Source organism: Acomys minous (assembly GCF_964271855.1).
Source record: "Acomys minous genome assembly, chromosome: 8".
NCBI classification, from domain to species: domain Eukaryota; kingdom Metazoa; phylum Chordata; class Mammalia; order Rodentia; family Muridae; genus Acomys; species Acomys minous.
The window spans coordinates 126,800,258-126,822,465 of NC_140489.1; the positions used below are offsets into that span (position 1 = coordinate 126,800,258).

The window sequence follows — 22,208 nt, forward strand, 5'->3', positions numbered from 1 at the left end:
TTGGATATTTTTATTTTAAACATTTCTTAGCCACATTAACTTAAACAAAATATAAGCACAGCCTGGCAATGTTAAAACACAAGTGAACGAAATGCCTTATCCAATGCTGGGGGCAAAGAGACAGCAGAGCTATACTCTCCATTATGATGCTTGCTGATTCCTTTAAGCACTGTTTCAATCTTTGACGAAAATCAGACTGCTCTAGAAAAGTCTATACCTACGCAGATTAACATTTGCCAACTTAGTTTAGGACAGAGCCTGATGAAGTAGCTTAGCACATGAAAGCACTTGCTGGAAACCCAAGACCTATCAACCTCCAGAACACACCAGGCAGAGGCACAGAATCAATCAGGGCAAGTTGTCCACACATATTGTTTTTTTAAAAAGTGTTTTCTAAATCAAGATAAAATAATGTAAGACACCACTGGTGGAAGAATCAGGAATATTTAAATACAGTTTTTTCATAATTTACAGGGGATGTAAGGCCATCAAGACCTGCTGGGTGCAAACCATGACACTAACCTCAAAGTCCTCCAGTTCTTGCAAGCTAAGTCATACATACTCCTACAGAAAAAAAAATTTGGGAATTGGCTTTAAAGTAGATCCCTATAATTAACAGGATAGGATGAGCAGGTTTTCAAAAGGAAAAAAAAAACCTAGTACATTAATAAACTACAAGATACTATGGCAAGCGGACCACCAGTGATAAAACTCTCGCTCAAAATGATTATTTTTTAAAGTTTTCCACATTTCTGCGCCAGATCTGACACGTTTGATCTTGTGTTATTTTTTCATAAGCTGGATTTCTCCATTAGACAGTGTTTCCCAAAATGAACAAAATCTTACTTTCAGATTCACTATGACTCAAATGTGATTGGAAGTCTAGTTACAAAGCTATTTGTTGTTTTTACAGAAACTGCGGTAACAGTTTGTATCTATAAAACAGGCAGTACTCGACAGACTTAAGATTTCTAATAAAGTATTGTGTATAAGCGCCTAATTCGTTTCAAGTCCACCGCTTAGGAAGAAAAATAATCGCAACACATGCTAGCAATTACTATATTTAAGTATTCAACACTAAGGTAGAAGAATTAACATGTTCAATTTTACTGAATAGCACACACCATTTCCACAACACAAAGATCTGAATCTGTCCATGCTGGATCATACACGGGAGAAAACAAAACAAAAACCTTAGTTCTCTTTGGCCTTCAGTAATCTGAAAAACTCCCGTTTCAAAAACCAACCTCTCTCATTCTTCAACCCTGAAAGGAAGAACTTCCATCCACTGAGAACAAATCGGATCCCATCCAGAAACCCGCGGAGTTGGAAGGCCGCGAGAGAAGACCCCCTCCGACTGGGTTCTGAGTTCTCCCAGGTGACATCATTTCACCTGCGTCTTAGTCAGGCAAGGGGGACTGGCTCCCAGCAGCCGCGGGAACAAAGAGCGCTGGGCTGCAGGGAAACATCCGCCAAGCTCGGCTCCAACCTCCCGTGGCCAGTACCGCCCTCGCGCCAACGGCTGCGGCCGCCAGTACCTGCGAGGGGAGGCTCCGCCCTGCGGGGCTGCTCCCGCCGCTCCGGGCCGGGCCGCCGCCTCCTATTGTGACCGCTCGCCCCGCCGGCGGCCAGCTCGCCGAGGCCGCCGTCCCCCGGCCTCCTCGTCCCCGGAACCCGGGTTCCGACTGAGGCGCTGTCACGGCACTTCCTTCCTCCTGGCACCATCACACGAGCCTCTCCAGGAAACCACAGCTCCACGCCCAGCGCTGAAGGAGCCGGCTAGTGCCTAGGATCCCCCATCTTTTCAGCCCGGCGTCCCAACCGCTCGGCCCTCCGGAGGTCCGCCCGCCAGCCTCACGAGGGGACCCCGCCCCGCTGCACCCAGCCTCGGCACTCGCAGGCCCGCACGGGGCTGCGCCCGCGCAGTGGCTGGCGCTGCGCGCGCAGGCGGCGCCCCAAGCGCCAGGCCGCCAGGCGCTCCAGGTTCCGGACGCCCGGCCCTCCCCTCGCCCGTACAAACCTGGCAGCCAAGCGCAGGGCCGCCGGAAAGCTCCGCCTCTTCCCTGCGCCGAGCCCACTTTGTTTCCACCCGCGGGGGCGGGGCCGCGCGCGTCCAGGCCGCTCGGGCCGGTTCCGGCAACAGAGCCGGCGCGCAGCTCCTCTGCGCAGCCCCGCCCTGCTCAGTTTGGTCCGCGCTGGCAGCAAGGGTGGGTGGGGAGTTAGGGGAGCATCTTTCAGCGCTGGCCGTGCTTAGCTTCCGCTGCCGCCACCAACTCCAGTACTTAGCAGTAGAACAGTAAACCTCACAATATAATATGTCTATACATGACGGAAGAGTAGGGTCTCACGACTGAACAAGCAGCCTCATATCTAATTTGTCCAACCCTCAGGACGAGTCTGACAGATTCTCCAACTTCTCTGAGACAGGAAATACGTTCGAAAGCTGAAGCCTCTTGGCTAACGATTGCGTTCAAGAGCGAACAGAGAGGACAAACCCTATATTGTCTCAAAACACTAGGAAAAGATTGTTGAATGCCACTGGAAATTATGGAAGGGTGGGCTTTTTAAGCAGATAAAAATTACAGGATTAATTAAAAGTTCATGTTTAAAAGGTAGTAAAACGATCAATGAGCAGAAAACCCAGACTAAGCAGGGAATGGTCAGGGAATGGTGGGCTCACACACTGGGAAGGCGGAAAGCGAGGACTTCTGGGAGCTTGATGTCCGACTGGTCGACTGTATTAAAATGCGTTCTAAAAACCTAGAATAGGAGAGGTGCGAAGAGGGCAGAGAAGAAAGCAACCAAGCCCTAACTACTTTAGACAACTTAACCCTTCCTTCTCAGTGGCCTCGGGTAAAAAAAAGCAACAATAAAATGTTTTAGGATCTGTTACCACATGCATTCTGTTCATGTAACTGTATACATTTGTCAACCAGCATCAGACTGAGCTCCAGTGCTCTATTGTGACCCTAACTGCAAGTCCCACAATTTCAGGTGCTTAGCAACCGCTGAATCAAAATTCTAGCAATCACTCTAGCGCAAAGGGAGGCTGGGAGGAGACAGTAGGCCCCTGTTAAGAACTACCGCACACTCAGCGCTGCACTCCCATTATGTAACCCATTCCTCTCCTTCCGAAGTCCTCTTCTAGTTTTCTAGAGCAACCATTTTGGAGAAAACACTGTAAACTGTTAAGTCCCAATTCTCTTCTCCTCTCCTCTCTTGCCTCCTCCCCCTCCCTCCCTCCCCTCCCCTGCTCTCTTCTCTCCTCCTCCCTTTCTCTCCTCTGACAAGGTTTCTCTCCTCTCACTTTTCCAGGCTGGTCTCAAAATCACAGAGACCCATCTGCCTCTGCCTCCCAAGTGCTGGGATTAAAGGCGATTGAAGGTATGCACTACCACGCCTGGCTTCTAAATGCTTTCTTAACCCTAAATCTGATACTGATAAAAACACAGTAAGAGGGCAACCTAATGTAGTGGGGCTAAAATTATATGAGTAATTATACAACATAAAGCTTTGCTTGCTGTCTTTTTCCACAACGGCAGAAAGCTCTGTTGTAGTGCTTAAAAACAACACAACAACTTTCTGTAATGGGAAGTTTCTCCATCTGCACAGCCTAGAAGGCATCAGCTAACTCCATGTGGCATAGCTAACTCCACATACTTGGAATGTATGTAATTAGTACATACTAGTGAGCTAACACTTTAAATCTGCATATGCAGAATCTGAAGGGAAAGTTGTTGCTATGTTAAGAGCTTTTAAGAGAACTGACACCAAGGGCTGCCCTTTACAACTGATTTTCTTGCCACAGGGAAATTGTGAGTGAATACAAAGCTTCTTGAAGTATGTAAGACACTTAAGTTTCTAAGAAATGCATCATAGCACTGCCTATGAAATGGGGATGCGGAAGTGACTTCAAATGTATCTGGTAATTACTCCTGAGATCAGCCCAGGTGCCCTATATTCTAATACAAACTCGCGCCAACGGAATCAAAAACCTTACCTAGGTGGGCATCCACCCTCAAACAGGATCATAAAGGATTTTAGATTTGATCACAAAGTAATTCATACCACTCCAATTCTGAATTGTCTCATTTCAAATGGATTTGACTCGAACCTCTTACGCCATTATGGTTTTCTACCTTTATTGGAACATCACTAACACACTAACCATTAATTTTCTCCACCTTTACATTTTTAACTGTAGCTAACGGTTTGGTGTTCATCTGTTGTTACATTATTTAAAAACTACTCCTGGCTGGAGGTGTCGCTCAGTGATAAGGCAGTGTCTGACATGTTTAGGGCCTTGAGGTGGATCCCCAACAACACATACACACCTGCCTATCTACCGCTCTCTTTGCACTTAGATCATTAAGGAATTTTCTAAGAGATCTCTATTTCCTTTCTCATGATTAGATATACATATGACCTCGAATGTGATTTGGTGAGGTGGTAATCAAGTTGGCTTTCTTTGGCCGGGTGTAGTAAGCATAGGCCTCTGACCCCAGCTAAGAGAGGCAAAGGGCAGAAGACTAAGAATTCTGGTTCAGGGCTGGAGAGATGACTCAGAGGTTAAGAGCACCGGCGGCTCTTCCAAAGGTCCTGAGTTCAATTCCCAGCAACCACATGGTGGTTCACAGCCATCTATAAAGAGATCTGGTGCCCTCTTCTGGCATGCAAGTGTACGTGTAGGCAAAACACTGTATACATAAATAAATCTTAAAAAAAAAATTCTGGTCCAGCCTGGGTTGTGTAACAAGACACTGTTTCCAAAAAAAAAAAAAAAAAAAAGAAATTAAGAAAGAAAAAAAGTTATCACCCTCATGGATTGTGTTTCTGGGCTAGGGAGTCTCATCCCACTGTTTATCTGCTGGGGCACCAGATCACATTATATGTGTTTGCTGGGAACTGAACTCAGGACCTCTGGAAGAGCAGTCAAGTGCCCTTAACCTCTGAGCCACCTCTCCAGCCCCCAAAATTTAGTAATTCTAAAGAAAACAACAGAGGGAAAGAACAAGAACAAGTAGAACTTAGGACCTCACTGACTGTCGAGGAGAGGCGTGGTAACGCCACATCAGCCAGCCCCTGACAAGGCGAGGTCTTCCGTGTGCTCAGCAGCGTTTTCAGTCACGCTTCTCTAGTACTCTAGTTCTCTTACATCTCAGCTCTTGGGTTTATTCTAACCATTTTCTCTAATTCAGTTATTACGGTAGTTAATATCAACCCTTGAGGCTTATAAAAATATACAGCTGTGTTTAAATACTGTAGATTGAGCTGAAAATAACAGAACTCATCTTTTTCTTGCCATCACACATCACCTAAGAGCCTTCTGCAGCAGCTGGTGAGCACACTCTGGTCAGAGGGAGACCTTGCTTCTCCTGTCAAATCTCCACCAGACAATCATGGACAGCTGAGTATGAAGTTTTCAGGGTTTAATAACTTAAGGAGGCTCTTCTATTTCTACCTTGCTGAAAATGAATGTAAATGGTAATTTAATTTTGGTAAAATTCTTTTTTAAAAATAACCTATTAGTTTTATGTACATTGGTGTGTTTTGCCTGCATGTGTGTCTGTGTGAGGGAACAGGAGTTACAGACAGCTGTGAGCTGCCATGTAGGTGCTGGGAATCAAATCTGGGTCCTCTAGAAGAACAGCTAGTGCTTTTAACCACGGAGCCATCTCCTCAACCCCATTTTTCCAACGTTTTCTTTGCATATCATGATTTTTTTTCTTTTTTGGTTAATGTATAAATTACATTGGCTGGACTTTGGCTATTAAACTAACCTTATATTACTAACAAATCTATTTTAGCCTTATTATTGTCCTTTTAAAATACTGGTGGGTTTGGTCTCCTTAAATTCTTTAGGACTTTTACTTTGTGTACTTGTGCACAACTGTAATTTTCCATTTTTAATGCCTACGTCTAGTTTTATTACAAATATTTTTGTTAGCCTTAGAAAATATCAGAGTCAGTCAGTCTCTCTGTCTCTGTGACCCTTGTCCATGTGCCCACTCTGTCCCCCCAACCTCTGGAAATGAATGAAGGACTGCAGGGTCAGTGTTATATGGTTTTTAAACATGTGGGAAAATTCACTGGCTGCCAACCTGTACATGGAATTAAATGTTTTAGATTCTTAGCTCTTATTTCTAACTAAGAGGGAAATAGCTGTACTATTAGGACAGATTTATGTACATACACACAAAGATCTCACAATCTACTTTTGGAAAACTACATCCTAATCAGGTGAATTTAGAAAACATTATAAATATATTTTCAAGCACAGTACATAAATAATAATTATAAGCCTAGAGAAGTGCTACTTAATGCTGTCAAATGGCAAAAGTAAAATCTGTTTTTCAGATCAATTTGCTTTACCACATACTGAAGGTTATCAAGGTAATGACTATCTGAAGGACTGTTCTATAAAAAGGAAGACTGCGGCTGGGGACTTCTCTGTTTGAATACGATCATAAAATAACACCCTATTTATTAAATTACCATTTCTCTCACTGAACTGTAAGCTCCTTGAAGACAGTTCATATTTCTACTTGCTCATCACGGGTGACCATGTTGGAGGGGTGCTGGAGGGCAAAAAGGTTCAGTGATAAAAAAGGTAATTTCCTATTTTAAGGCATGAACAACATGATTAAGAAATACACTTGTGGGCTGGAGAGATGGCTCAGAGGTTAAGAGCACTGGCCGTTCTTCTAAAGGTCCTGAGTTCAATTCCCAGCCAACCACATGTTGGCTCACAACCATCTATAATGAGATCTGGTGCCCTCTTCTGGCATGCAGGCATACAAGCAAGCAGAACGCTGTATAAATAATAAATCTTTAAAAAAATAATAATAATAAAGAAAAAGAAATACACTTGGGAGGAATGGTGGTGACTCACTTTAATCCCCAGCACTTGGGAGGCAGGGGCAGGTGGCACTCTGAGTTCAAGGCCAGTTTGGTCTACAGAGTGAGTTCCAGGACAGCCAGGGCTACACAGTGAAACCCTGTCTTGAAAAGCGTAAAACAAAAAGCACAACAACAAAAAATATTCATTTTTGAGACAGGGATTCAGTATGCAACCCTGGCTTGTCTGAAAGTCACTGTGTAGATCTACCTGTCTTTGCCTCCTAAGAAATGGGACTAAAAATGTGTGACACCATTCCTGGCTAAACAAGTTGATTCTTCAAGTGTCTGTCTTTTGTATTGTATTGTATTGTTTTGTTTTGTTTTTGGAGACAGGGTTTCTCTGTGTAGCCCTGGCTGTCCTAGATTCACTCTGTAAACTCAGAGATCTGCTGCCTCTGCCTCCCAAATGTTGGGATTAAAGGCATGTGCTACCACCGCCCAGTTCCCTGTCTCAAAGTTAGAAAAAAAAAAATTGTTCTAATCCTGAAGAAACATTCATATGGGGGAAATGCTCAAGTAGATAACCAAGATAAGGAGTGCTTACTGGAAGCCTTGAATTCTAATGTTTAAGACTGTCAGACACTGAGCTGTTCATCTTCACATTTACTGCCAAATAGCCGGATGGCAACCCCATTCCAATGAGCCCAGCCTGACTCCTGAGTCGGTAGCCTTTCCTTTGGTCGTATCAGCAGTTATGTCTATTTGCCTGGTTCTTCTGCCCACACAGCAAACGTCCTAAAGCCAACGCTGAATCTGAATGGAATCTGTCAAGATTGGAAGAACTACATGCCACACGTATAGTTAATAGTTTAATTGGTAAGTAAATATCTGAAATGACAATTGCACTTTTTCTCAATAGGCAAGCTCCTAAGGAGAAATAGGGCATGAAAATTAAGGAAAGGGGAAAAGGAAATGGGGGAAGACCCACCACCACCAAAACACTTCAAAACTTCTTTCTTTCTTTCAATACAGGGTTTCTCTGTGTAGCCTTGGCTGTCCTAGACTCACTATGTAGACCAGGCTGGTCTTGAACTCACAGCGATCCGCCTGCCTCTGCCTCCCGAGTGCTGGGATTAAAGGTGTACGCCACCACCTCCCAGCTCAAAAAAATTTTTTGAAGCTTTTTTTGCTCTCTCTTCTCCCTGAAAATATTTTTTCCGCTAAAACAAGGTGAAGCTGGTAAGATGGGAACTGGTAATAGCTGGACAGAACAGCTTAGTGCATCTACAAGCAGGCCACACTGGATCCACTGCAAAACAAGCCACACATGCAATTTCTCCACTTGCCCTCAGGAAAGCTTAGTTAGCAGCAACTTTCAATTACAACTGCTAAAAGCCAGAAGGGGGCAGCAAAGGCCCATCTAAATCCAACCCACTCAAAGTCTTAGCAGCCAGTGGCCCACTGGGCTTTGTGGCCGCTGAATAGTCAGGTGGCTATTCCCATTGCAAGTGAGAGACTGCAGAGGCAGGACCACAAACACTAACATAATAAGGAAAAACTTATCGCAGTGAAGATGAGAAGGGGGTGAAAGAAAATGCAGGCTGGGGGCTGGAGAGATGGCTCAGTAGTTAAGGGCGCTGACTGCTCTTCCAGAGGTTCTGAGTTCAATTCCCAGCAACCACATGGCAGCTCACAACCATCTATAATGTAATCTCATGCCTTCTTCTGACCTGCAGGTGTGCATGTAGGCAGAGCACTGTATACATAATATTCAATAACAAAAGAAAGAAAGAAAGAAAGAAAGAAAGAAAAAATGCAGGCTGAAAAGCCATCAGCCATGGAATTAAAAAATAAATGACTCACTCTGCATCTCCAGGACCAAAAGAACAGAAAAACGCAGGCTGACAGCAATATGAGATGTAACGTGCCAAGAGCACATGCACACATGGTGCAGCATGTTCCTCTCTAGGACAGGATATGCAGGCAGGAGCTGCCTGTACTTTTAAAAAAGTATATCCTTTTGTGTCTGTGTGCATGGATTGTATGTGAGAACACAGCACACGTGTTGCTGAGGGATGGGTTCTCTTGTTTTCACTGCTGCCTCTGGCAGGAGGGCTGGCCCAAGAACTGAGGCTCTCCTGTCTCTCCTTATTTCCCCACTAGAGCACTGAGGTTCTGGGGATTCAAACTCAGGTCCTCATGCTTGGGCAAGCTTTACCCTCTGATCCATCACACCCCTTAGTAGAGCTGTTGGGTAACAAAGAGCATCTTGGGAACAACTCTAATTATAGCTCTTACTATAATACTACTTCCACAGGCTTAATCTTAGGGACATCCATCTTAACAGCATAGCTTTACCAAGTCCACTGCACAACTACACAGACAGGAAGATGCTAATCACAGACCTGTGATTCTGTCCAACAAAGCCTACACTTTTATTGTTAGGGATGGTCGTTTAACTTAAATTTAAAATTAATTAATTAATTAATTAATTATTTATTTATTGTGTATATTCTGCCTGCATGTACACCTGCAGGCCAGAAGAGGGCATCAGATCACATTATATAGAAGGCTGTGTTCGCTGGGAATTGAACTTTGGACCTCTGCAAGAACAGCCAGTGCTCTTAACCACTGAGCCATCTATCCAGTCCTTAATTTAAAATTTTAATGTTAGTTCATTTCAGTGTTCTGATATCATAAAGATACGAAAATTATTGTAAGATGTATAGTTTGGCACACACTTGAAAATATGCCCATAAAAGCAAATTTGTAGCTTTGGAGTTGCTTGTTCAAAGAATATGTACTTTATTTTTTTTTCTAGATATTATCTAAACTGTCTCCTAAAAGACTGTGCCAATTTGTCCCTGTACCCAAGAGTAAATGTGAATCGTTTAGTCTATTCTGTTAGTAGGAAACAGCAGTGTTTATTTAAAGGTATCCCCTTGGAAAGAAAGAAACTCCAGGGTCTGAGTGGCATGCCAAGCCCTAGAGCAGGGAGAAAAAAGCCCTGAAGCTGAACTTAGGCAGCTTCCTTTGAGAACAACCACACTTCATATCCAAATTCTAAGTTTTTGTCCTAACGCCCATCTGTGAAATCCTGGAGGCTTTACTACGGGTTATATGAACTGGAGTAACCTTAGGAACTGGACCCACACTTAAGCTAAAAGGACTCATGGACCAATGTGAATAGCAACTCGCTGTAAAAGCTACAAACCAAAAGACCCCAGGTTAAAGGACCTGCTGGGAAGACAATACTCAGGACACAACAGAGTTCCAGAAATACCTGGGGAGAGAGACTGATAAAACAAGCCGGAATCAACAAGACAGTAAAGGCTTGGCTTTGTTCTCAAAGTAAAATAAGGAGTCAGTTCCTCTTCCTGTAAGCGGCCTGAGGTGACCTGCGAAGATGGTTCGCTACTCACTTGACCCGGAAAACCCTACAAAATCATGCAAATCAAGAGGTTCAAATCTTCGTGTTCACTTTAAGAACACCCAGGAAACGGCCCAGGTCACCAAGGGTATGCATATCCGGAAAACCACCAAGTATCTGAAAGATGTCACTTTAAAGAAGCAATGTGAGCCATTCCGGCGCTATAATGGTGCAGTCGGGAGGTGCGCCCAGGCCAAGCAGTGGGGCTGGACTCAGGGTCAGGAGCCAAAAAAGAGTGCTGAATTTTTGCTGCACATGCTGAAAAATGCAGAAAGTAATGCTGAACTTAAGGGTTTAGATGTAGATTCCCTGGTCACTGAACACATCTAGGTGAACAAGGCACCTAAGATGCGCCAACGAACTTACAGAGCCCATGGCCGGATTAACCCGCACATGAGCTCCCCTGCCACATCGAGATGAGCCTCACTGAAAAGGAGCAGACTGTTCCAAAGCCAGAGGAGGAGGTGGCACAGAAGAAGAAGATATCCCAGAAGAAACAAAAACTGATGGCACGGGAATAAATTATGCATAAAATAAATGCAGATAAAAGTTAAAAAAAAAAAAAACGAGTGAAATGAATTTACATACAAACATTCTTCAAAAAAGAAAACTGGTCTAAGGAAAAAAATAAAGAACAGAGCAGCACGGACAAGTAGCTCCTTCATTTGAGGGATGACCATGAAAACAGGCAATCACTGACAAGGAATACATGGACATGAAATCCGTAAAAGATTTTGTATGCAAGACATACATACTACAGCTCTTGGTTGACTGAACCACATGAACGCCTTGTTACTGCACTGTGAGAAGAAATTTTCTCTGGGGAATCCTAGTGCACCTCGAGTATATGAATAATCACATCTAGTCCAGCCGACACACACTGCTACGGAGAATCCGAGTAGCACACACACATGAAATGTAAACTGCTCAATGAACTGACAGCGGCTCCTGCTACTGATCCATTTTTACAATGCTCCCAACCTTAGTGACTGTGGACATTTGTGACATTCCTACATATCCACAAAACCTGATACTGCCTGCTTATGCCACAGTCTACAAACCTTTCCAGGCTTCATCTTGGGAAATGTGTTGCCCGAGCAGATTTCTTTCTTTTTTTTTTTTCTTTGCTTTTTCGAGACAGGGTCTCTCTGTGTTAGCCTTGGCTGTCCTGGACTCACTTTGTAGACTAGGCTGGCCTTGAACTCACAGCGATCCGCTCGTCTCTGCCTCCCGAGTGCTGGGATTAAAGGCGCGTGGTGGCGCACACCTGGCATCCGAGCAGATTTCTAATCAGCACAAATCTAAACCTTAAATAAAAAATGCTTAAATAGTACAACTTTTAATGGGGTAAATTAAAAAAACATTTTTAAGCTCCAACAGGGGAGTAGATTTCTGGCTAGTGTTTTCCGTTGTTTAACAACTGAGTTTTATTTTAAGGAAAAATTCAAGGGTTCTGGCTATTTCGATAACACAAGCTAGAATAATTTTGGAAGAAGGAACTTCAATTGAATAAACGCACCACCAGACTGAGCTCCAGCTAAGGCTGCTGTGCATTCTCCTTGCTTTATGAGTGGTGTGGCAGGGCCCAGCTCCCTGCAGGCAGCACCACCACCTCGGGCTGGTGGTCTTGGGTGCTGTAAGAAAGCAGGCCGAGTAAGCCATGAGGAGCCAGGCAATGAGTAGTTACCCTCTGGCCTCTGCTTCAGTTCCTGTCTTCAGTTTCCTGACTTGAGTTCCTGCCCTGACTTGCATGTTGGACTACAAACTATAAGATAAATCCTTCCTATAAGGAAGGGAGGCTGCAATCAAGATGTATTGTAGAGAGGAAAATAAAAATTTTAAAAATTTATGGAAGAGATGAAGAAACAATCCCTAGTCCCCAGGGCTTGTTAGATAAACAAGTACTGAATAACTTTTTAAAAAGGAAAAAATCCTTTCCTCCCAAAATTGTTTTTGTTCATAGTGTTTTATTACAGTAATAGAAACCCTAAAAAGAAAATTTCTCCTTGTTTTCTTGTCCCAACAGTGTCATATATAAAATAATAAACATCATGGAACAAACGACAGTTTAAAGGCCAACGAAAATGTCAACAATAATCTTAAGATATCTATCAATAGATCATATTTCCAATTATCTCAGCTAAACTACAATAAAACAAGGTGAGACAAAACCAAAACCAAAAACTACCCATTTGCATAGTGCCAAATATCAAATAAACTCTAGGTAAACTCCAGGTAGACCAGAAAAGATGATGCAATATTAGCAAACATTAAGCTGCCAAATCTGAGGAACTGGGTTTGATCCTAAGGACTCAAGTGGAGGAAGGAGAGAGCTGACTCCTGAAAAGTAATCCCTGATCTCCACATGTGCACCACAGCACTCACATTTCTACTGGAAAAATAATCAGCTTGTTAAGATTTAGAATCACTTGGGAGAGAAGTGCTTCTTGGCATACCTGTGGGGGATTATCTTGATTAGATTAATGGAGGTGGAAAGACCAGCCCACTGTAGGTGACACCATTCCCTGGGCTGAGATCCTGGACTGTATAAAAAGTAAAAAATTAGTTGAGCAGGTACATTTATCTCTTTTTGTTTCTTGACTATGGATGCAATATGACCAGCTGTCTTACACTCCTGCAGCTGTGACCTCTGCACCATGATACATACTGTAGCTCCAACTGTGAGACAAAATAAATGCTCCCTAATAATAATAATAATAATAATAATAATAATAATAATAATAATAATAATAATAATAATAGAAAATGTTCCCTTAGGTTGTTTTGTCAAGGTATTCTACCACAATGACAGAAAAAGCAGAAAAGCACCCAGTATCATCCATCATTGGCAATACAATAAAATTAAAATGAGATGATACTTTACAATCACTGGTGTGATATAAGTGGGGCAGAGGCAGGTAGATCTCTGTGAATTCAAGGACAGCCTGGTCCACAGAACAATTCCAGTACAGTCAGAGCTACACAGAGAGACCCTGACTTGGAAAAAAACAAAAACAAAAAAACAGGCAAAACCACAATCTAAACATGTAACAAAGAAGTGGGAAAATATGAACCCTCATATACTTCTGATGGGAATATAAACGGTATGGCCCTTTGGAAAACTGTTAGTTCCTGAAGACGTTAAACAAAAATCTATTGTGTGACCAAGAAACAAATACATGCAAATGTTCACAGCATCATTATTCATAACTACAAAACTGAAACAATCATAATGTCTACAAACTGATGAGCAGATAAATGTGTTATATCTATGCAATCAAATATTATTCACCCACTAAACAGTATACAGCATTCATTTATGCTACAGTATAAATCTTGAAATGATCATGCAAGTGAGAAGCCAGACACAAAAGGTTATATACTACATAAAATCCATGCAATACTGAAAAAGAGCTGGGTGTAGCACAGGTAGAATGCTTGCCTACTATGCACAAAATCCATTGGACCCCAGAAAACAAAACATCTCCCAGCAGAGAATCACCAGGGCACTGATGTTCAAGCTATATACAGAAAGATATATGGCTATTAGGAAATGAGGAAGTGAGTGGCAGGTGACTGCTACTGAGCATTGGTGGGGTTTGTTTGATTTTTTTTTTTGGTGGGGGAAGGGCATGGGGTAGAGTTTGAGGATGTTCACAAATTAGATGGTGAAGACAGTTGCACAAACTTTGAAAGTCCTAAAAAGCAGGCCAGCAAGATCACTCAGTGGGTAAAGGACTTGCTACCAAGTCTGACAACCTGATTTTTATTCTTAGGCCCACATGGTAAAAGGAGAGAGCTGACTCCTTCTGCAAGCTGTCCTCTTACCAACACCATGGTATGTGTACATGTAGGTACATGTACGTGTACACACACACACACAGAAAATATAAATGTTAAAAAAGATACTAAACACCATATATGTGTGTGTGTGTTAAAGGGTTATGTTTATGCTATATGAATTACCTCTCAAATTGTTGCTAAAAATTTTAAGGCATGTTAAAAATTATAGGTATTAAAATTATAGGTATTAATAAATAAAAAACTTGCTGATTATTTTATTCAAATTCTCTTTATCTATTTTCCCCCTTCCCTTTTCTGCTACAGACATACTGAGGTGGTCACTAATGAGTCACTGTTCTTGTGTAATTCCTTCCTACTGGAGTATACTAGAAAGCTGTGACTGACTTCTAGCTGGACCATGGCAAAGATGGAGTGATGTCATTCCTTCATTACATAATACTCCATCTGAGCGATCTAGAGTCTCCTTCTGGTCTTGAAGCAGGAAGACATGCTGTGAGCTCCCTATGGACAGGATCACATGACTACATGTGGACAGCCCCTAGAACTCACTGCTGGCTGGAGGGATAGAAGAGCTCAGATCTTCAGTCACACAGGTACAGGGAAATGAATTTTATTAACAACTTGAACAAACCAGGAGGTAACAGATCTACCTTAATTAGAATTCTTTTTTTCTTTTTTTCCTTTGGTTTTTCCAGACAGGGTTTCTCTGTGTAGCCTTGGCTGTCCTGGGCTTACTCTGTAGACCAGGCTGGCCTTGAATTCACAGAGATCCCCCTGCCTCTGCCTCCCCAAGTACTAGGATTACAGGCGTGTGCCACCAAGTCCTGCTTTAATTAGGATTCTTAGTGAGATACAGCACTGAGTTTGACTTTGTGAGACCCAAGAAGACCACTTAGCCATTCTAGATTCCTAGCCACATAATGTAAAATATTTGCATTTCATAAAGATAACAGCAGCATGTCAGCACACTAACCTGGAGTGCTGACCCTCTTACAGCATCGGTACACCTCTATCGTTTTCTTCTTGCTCTTTTAACAGTTTTTGGCTTAAATGTTGGGAGTTGGGTGGGAGGGCGGGGCTTGTTTTTCTCTGATCTCACTAACATACATGAAAAGGTAAGGATTTCCCCTCCTAACAAAGTAAGCAATGTGCTGGAGCAGCCCAGAGCTGGAGTCCTTCACCTCATCTCTGTCTACCTGGAGAGCGTTAGATCCCACGGGCTTAGGGCTTAGCCCCCAGCCTGGAACCCTTCCTTACACATCTTGTTATCTGTCTGGCATTTCAGGGGTTGTTTGTGTAGTTTTGAAACAGTTTATTATGCAGTCCTGGCTCGCTTGGAACTCAGGCTGGCTTCAAACTCACAGAGCTCCACCTGCCTCCCTAGTGCAGGAACTACAGGTGTGCAGCACCTCAACGTGTGACCTGTGCTTCTGAATGACCAGCTATACACTAGGTTGCCCACAATCCCCTCCCAGGTCAGATAAACTCACCTGGTTAGATTACAGAACTCAGGGAAGCATATACTTCAATTCAAACGACAAAGAGTACTGATGACAGGCTGAGGCTGACAGAAGGGACACAGAGCTCCCTACGCTCTCTGGGTGAACCTTCTACAAAAGTGCTCTATTTGGACATACTTCAAGTCTAGCCACTGGATTCCTTCAGGGACATCACTGTATGGGGATGGCTGAAGCATGGGCAACCATATCTTAATGTTATTGAGTGTAGGCTGGTTGCCTAGGCTCTCCAGCACTCCTTCCTTTGCAGAGAAGCAATACCAGAGCCAGTGAGTCTACCTGAAGAAGAACTAGTGCTAATTGCACATTTCTCCAGTCTTCAGTATTGCCTTCCCTGTGGATCTGGAGAATGAAGGCCCTTGCCGTTTCTATCACATAAAGAATTCCTTTACGACCAGCTCCAAGGCAGAAACAAAGTTAGGATGCTTTGTGACATTCCTTGTGGGAGTTAATTATGAGCCACTAGCCATGAACAAAAAGTATGTACAACAGCATCAAGTACATTTTGGTTCATGGTCCTATATTAACTACACATTATGCCTTTTGACTCTTTCATACAGATCATTTATGATATGAATTCTACTAAAAATGTCACCTCTACTTGGATAGATGAGACAGACCTTTAATTTTTGCATTTGAGAGGCTGAGGCAGAAGGCCTCCATGACCACCAACCTAGGTTACATGAGATTCTATGGGGGAAAATGCACTTCTACTTTCTTTGTGTGCACATCTATGTTATGCTATCTTTCCTTATCTTTCAGAGCCACAAGTCTCCTCAGTGCCCGGCCTTGGTACCTCAGTCTCCTGAGTTCTGAGATTACACACATGTCACCACGTTTGACTCCATGCTTATATTTAATTTCCAGTTTTTGTGCCATTTTGTTATATGTCTGTTTCTTGTATAACATAGGCTTGAAAATTGTTTCTCTATGTAACCTTGGCAGTTCTGGACTCAGTGTGTAGATCAGGCTGGTCATGAACTAAGATCCACCTGCCTCTGCCTCCCGAGTGAGTGCTGGGATTAGAGGCGTGCGCCACCACGTCCATATTTTCTGTAACCAAGCAGCTCTACCACATTATTTTATTTGTTCACCTTCACTCGTGCCCCACATTTCTTAAAACTTACTGAAAGTTTCATGAACAATCAAGGCTTTCTAGCCTCTTTGCTTTCTTCTTTTGACTTAAAAATTTACATTTTATTTCTACAATTTGTATTTAGCATCTTTAAACTAAAAATCTAAAGCACTATTAAAATCAAACTTTGGGGAGGTTTGGAGTGTGTGACTGGGTAAGTGCGAGTGATTACTGTGTGTATGAATAATAGAGGTATGTATGGTGTGTTTGTGTATGTGTGTTGTGTGTGTGTGTGTGTGTGTGTGTGTGTGTGTGTGTGTAACTGGAATATGTGAAGGATTCTGTGTGAGTGTGAGTGACTGGGGGATGGGAGTGTGAGCACTCTAAGGCACACATGTGCAGGCCTGAGAACAACTTTTGGGATTCAGTTCTCAGATTCCATTTTGTTTTGAGGCAGAGTGTCTCTTTTCTGACACTTTATTTCAGGCTGGTTTAGATAATTCTCCCATGAAAATGCTGGAATTCTCCTGTGGAAGGGATTACAGATATGTACTAGCACAGCAGCCATTTTACAGGGGTCTGGAAATCACAACACAGTTCCCAGGCTTTGGTACCAGCACTTACACCCACTGAGCCATCTCCCCACACCTAACTACAAACTTTTTGATGTACTCAAAAAGTTAGAGGGGCTGTCAGTAAAACTGCTTACTTAGTAAAGATGTCTGGCACACACCTACTCTAAATAAAAGAAAAGGTAAACAAAGTTTAGAGTGTTTCTAATTTCAAATTAACTATGTTCAAGGAGGAAATCTGTGAAATATTCTAATATCTGAAAAACTTCCAGTCATAATCACTTCAGACGAGATCTCCCCTACTTCTAACTGCTTTTTTAAATGGATAATCACTGCTCAGAATTTTCAAATTGATTTTTTTTTTCATTTTAAGCTAATGAAAAGTTCTCTTTTAAGGTATAATCTAGGGACTTCAAAATACATGACCAACACACATGTCCCTAAGAAGCTTCCCCTAAAACAAATTTTTTGTGTTGAAACTGATGTCCCTTAAGTGGCACTCTTCAGTCTGTTAGCTGCCTCGCAGTCTCAGTGGCATCAGTTGCTTCCATTCAGGACTTTACACCTAGCGTTAGACACCATCTAACCCCAAAAGGTTTTCTCACTATCAACCTACTTTGGCCACGACTGCCTTAAAAGCCACGTTAAAGACATTTCTGAGGCTGTGCTAATTAGCAACAAAAAAGCTATCTGCCAAGGGAGACCCCTGAGTGAATGTGTAAGAAGAGGCCGATGTTCTAAGTGATCTGTGAGTAAATGTGTATGACTGGCAGACACATGAAGGACTCCAGAGCCACAGAACGATGGGATTGGCCAAGCCTTCCCCAGGGAGATCCGAGGGACAGCAAAGCCTTCCCATGGTCCATGTATTTAGGAATAATCCACCAGTGTGTGTAAAAACCATCAGTTGCAGCTTCCTCCTTCTAAATGACTACAACCTAAGACTGCTCCCCTGCAGTGACCTCCTACAGAGACTAGCTACCTCTCATCCCCGTTCTGCACTTAATGAAAGCACTAAGGTGTCTGGTTGTTGCATAGTTGGTGTTTCTCATGGTTACATGCTGCCCATTGGATCTATCTGTGTGTCTGTGTGTTTCTCATTCTCTGGTCACCCCAGTCAGGTTTCTAAAACCAAGCTGTGGTGCTCAAACTGCAAGCCTGAAGTGTGTGGAATTTGCACTGTTCAGACCAGGGGATGCTCCCCAGAGAAGTAGGCACATAAGACAGATGAGAGAGAAGAAAAGTGGGGTGAAGAAAAGCTTTGGGTGTAAAGCACAGGGTAAGCAGAATCTAGATAGCAGTTCTATGTTGGTGGTACGTGGGGAGATTTGTGAGGTCCTGTGAGTGAAGGGTGAGAACATGACGGGGCCATAATTCTTAGACTGGGCTCTGGAGACATGCCCTTGGTTCCCAGAAGAAGGGACAGTAAGTAAATACTACACCCCACAGGCAACAAATCTACTACAGCTGTCCTAGAAGAGCCATTAAAACCAGCCCCCCAACACACACACACACACACACACACACACACACACACACTCATACACACACACACATTCTCTCTCTCTCTCTCTCTCTCTCTCTCTCTCTCTCTCTCTCTCTCTCTCTCTCTCTCTCTCTCTCTCTCTCTCTCCATACCAATCTCACCTCTGGCTTCTGCTAAACCACTGCAAACCTGGCACTGGAAGTCACACTTGGTTACACAGATCCTGTTTTCCTAGTGTGCTAGACAAGTAGCAGCTTTTTGAAAAATAGAAGTAGCATAACTGAAAAGGCACTGTTGAGGTGATCTTTTTGTGCACTGTGTAAAGACTCTGTTTTATCAATGCTGAGATCTGTGCCACAAGACAGCTGAGTACAGGCCAGATTTTGGTGGTGTTATCCTTTTTCTGCATCTTATTTTGAAAACAGTCCTTCCAATACCTTCTTGTTGGTTTAATAAGGAGCTGAACAGCCTATTGCAAAGGCAGGAGAGGAAGGCAGATAGGAAGTCTAAAGAAAGAGGTGCAAAGATTCATATCAGGATGGGAGGAAAAAACAGGGTGCCAAGGCGGAGGGAAGATAACAAGCTATGTGGTAGAAAGTAGATTAATTTAAGTTAAGACCTAGTTGGGGGAACAAGCCTAAGTTAAGGCCAAGCTTTAATAATTATAAAAAAAAAAATCTCCGTGTCATTATTTGGGAGTTGGTGATGCAATCCAGACCCATAAAGACGAGTGAACACTGAACGTTCTCTTTCACTTGTGGGTCCCAGCTCCAAATCGTCAGGTGTGGGGACACGTCCTGGAGTAAAAAGAGTCCATTGCCTGTGGAGAAGAGTATGGGGGCAATAGAGAGGGGAACAGCAGGAAACAGGTGATCTATCTGATCAGAGAAATGGGAACGATGGAAGGGGCCTAAGGAAGGTGGGGAGAGCGAGATAAATGCAGAAGAAAGAGAAGAGGGTAAAGCAACAGTAAGGATGTTTGAAAAAGCCATACAGAATCATAACAATCTTCCCTTAAAAACTACAGAGAACAAGTCTGCGTATAAATATGCATATATAGTTTAACGAAATGTTCTCATCTAGGCTGACAATGCCAAGAGCCAAAGACCATTTAACAAAACCCCCAGCACCAGGCCTGAGAAGCCCTCTTTTGAGTTTTGGTCAAGACTATCCCACAAACTCTCCAAAGATTAGACTATTGCTATTGTCATTGGTTGCCTCCCAAAGGTAAAATGCAAGTCTCTGTTTCTAAAGATACCATGCAATTCAGATGCAGGGCTCTGAGGCCCGCAAACTGGAAATGATAGGACCTGAAAGTCTCCTCGTTGAGGACTAGCTTTCATGGTACCAGAAGGCACACTGCAAGCTTCCAGAGGAGGGAAACAGCCGACAGTCCTGCCCAGCTATGACACGTAAGCCACAACCATGACCAGCCTGGAACAATAAACCCAAGGGCACAGTAGGTAGCATGTGTACTCTGGCAATAACCAGCAGCTCTCTAATTGGACTTAAGACCCACTGAACACAAGAGCAATCATACCTGGCACTAGAAACCTAACTAACTACCCAGGGCGAGTGAAGCCATGGATCTTGAAGGAGAGCTTATAACCACCAGACCAGCGTACTAAGCCAGCAGAATCTCTAACTACACTCTAAACATGTGTCCTTATGCTCACAGGTAAGTGCAGTCCTCAACTCTCATCAGGGAAGCATCTCTTTGCAACAGGCAGGCCATTACCGAAAACCACAACCAATCAAAATGGAGAGCTGTGCTGGGCGTGTGGCCCACACCTTTAATCCCAGCACTTGAGAGGCAGAACAAGGCAGATCTCTGTGAGTTCGAGGCCAGCCTGGTCTACAAAGCAAGTTCACAACAGCCAGGACTACAAGTGAAACCCTGTCTCAAACCCCCTACCACCAAAAAAAGTAGAGCTGTGATAACAGATACATCTTCAAAATAATTCCTATACCGAAGGCTCAAGGATCACTGTGGAAAAAGGGGTAGATAGACTGTAAGAGCCAGTGGATAAGGAAGCTTGCTGTGAGTGTGTCTTCTAGTAATGTCAGAAGTTATACTAGGCCAACAGACATACTAACAGAGACAGGAAATCCTAGGAGGCCTCAACCCTAGATTAAGAACTACAGGCAACTAAGGAATATTGAAAGCAAGAAAAACTGTCTTCCCCAGGGAAGCACACACCAACTGGTTATCCCATATAAAATGGTCAGTCCTGAAAACATACATACAAAGCAACATTACATAGACTAAGAAGGATATAATCATGAATTTAGGAATATATGTGTATATGCCGGTGTGTGTGTGTGTGTGTGTGTGTGTGTGTGTGTGTGTGTGTGTGAGAAAAATTAATGAAAAAAGAAACCATGAATTTGAAAGCAAGAAGGAGTATATTTAAGAGTTTGGAGGGGGAAAGGAAAACGATATATTGTAGTCCCAAAACATAAAAATTTACTTAAACAAACAACAGAAATGAGAGTGCATGGCCAGATCCACAGGAGCTAAAGTAGACAGTCAGGAATAGTATATGGCAGCTTTTAAAATGCACAAAGTCTATGTACTTATGGCAGTGCTGACACACATCTTTAGACTCTAGCACTCAGGACACAACGGCAGGCAGAACTCTGAGTTTGACGTCAGCCTGATCTACAGAACAAGTTCCAGAACAGCTAGGGCTACATGGAGAAAGCCTGTCTCAAAACAAACAAACAAACAAACAAACAAACAAAAACACCCAAATACTACAAACACACACACACATATTCACACACACTCTCTCTCTCTCTCTCTCTCTCTCTCACACACACACACACACACACATACATACACATACACTTTATTCTCTATTTTCAACTTCTTTAAAGGAAATAAAACCATTTAAAAATTTAAAGTATTCAGTGACAACAGGCGAATTATTTAATTGGCCTAACAGTTTCTTCCACATCTTTAAGCATGTTAGTGATAGCACCCACACTTCCTAAGGAGGTAAAAGATTCTTCAGTGCAGAATGCTTAGAGAAGTTCATGGCTGTGGAAAATGCCTTAATGGCATCACTACAAATTACACACCATTTACCAACATAAGATGTGGCTATTATTCCTATTTAATAAATGAGTAACATCTGACCTAAAGAACTTGCCTACAGTATACAGTTTAGCAGGTGAGAGAGGAGGAATTTTAACTTGGGTCCCAGACTCCAAAAGTACATTTTCTCATGCTGCATTCTAAATTCACTTCACAGGTCAGTGGGGTATGAGGAAGATATATTTTCTTACTGAGTCTTAACATGGTCTGTCATCCTTAAGACCTAATCAGAGATGTCTAACCATGGCCTGGTCCAGCTATGAATGTGGTCTAACACAAAATCAAAACTTATTTAGAACATTAAATTTTTTTGCACATCAATTATCAATAATGTTTTTAACTACCAATGTGAACTAGCAGCATTAAATGTCATTTAGAATGCAA

The 22,208-nt window shown here is 42.8% G+C and overlaps 1 protein-coding gene, 2 long non-coding RNA genes and 1 pseudogene across 16 annotated transcripts in view; 3 read left to right on the forward strand and 1 right to left on the reverse strand.

Annotated features, from left to right (window-relative positions):
* Positions 1 to 22,208, reverse strand: part of RNF38 (ring finger protein 38) — a 122,866-nt gene that overhangs the window by 46,022 nt on the left and 54,636 nt on the right. For 3 of the 13 annotated variants that reach the window (XM_084791294.1, XM_084791293.1, XM_084791292.1), the window contains exon 1: positions 1,248 to 1,530. The exons of 4 other annotated variants lie outside the window; for them this stretch is intronic. In XM_084791294.1, the coding sequence (XP_084647420.1) occupies positions 1,248 to 1,256 (9 nt within the window). In that variant the 5' untranslated portion in view covers positions 1,257 to 1,530. 6 more of the 13 variants (XM_084791287.1, XM_084791286.1, XM_084791289.1 and 3 more) reach the window with 4 other exon arrangements.
* On the forward strand, positions 2,212 to 8,251 carry LOC311602772. Its single transcript, XR_014780843.1, has 3 exons — positions 2,212 to 3,187; positions 3,316 to 3,384; positions 7,628 to 8,251. It is a non-coding gene; the product is annotated as an uncharacterized lncRNA (long non-coding RNA).
* LOC311603257 (large ribosomal subunit protein uL22-like) lies at positions 10,190 to 10,836 on the forward strand (annotated as a pseudogene). The gene has a single exon. The product of its transcript is annotated as a large ribosomal subunit protein uL22-like (transcript).
* LOC311602771 lies at positions 14,220 to 18,825 on the forward strand. The gene is made up of 3 exons (XR_014780842.1): positions 14,220 to 14,667; positions 16,354 to 16,958; positions 18,127 to 18,825. It is a non-coding gene; the product is annotated as an uncharacterized lncRNA (long non-coding RNA).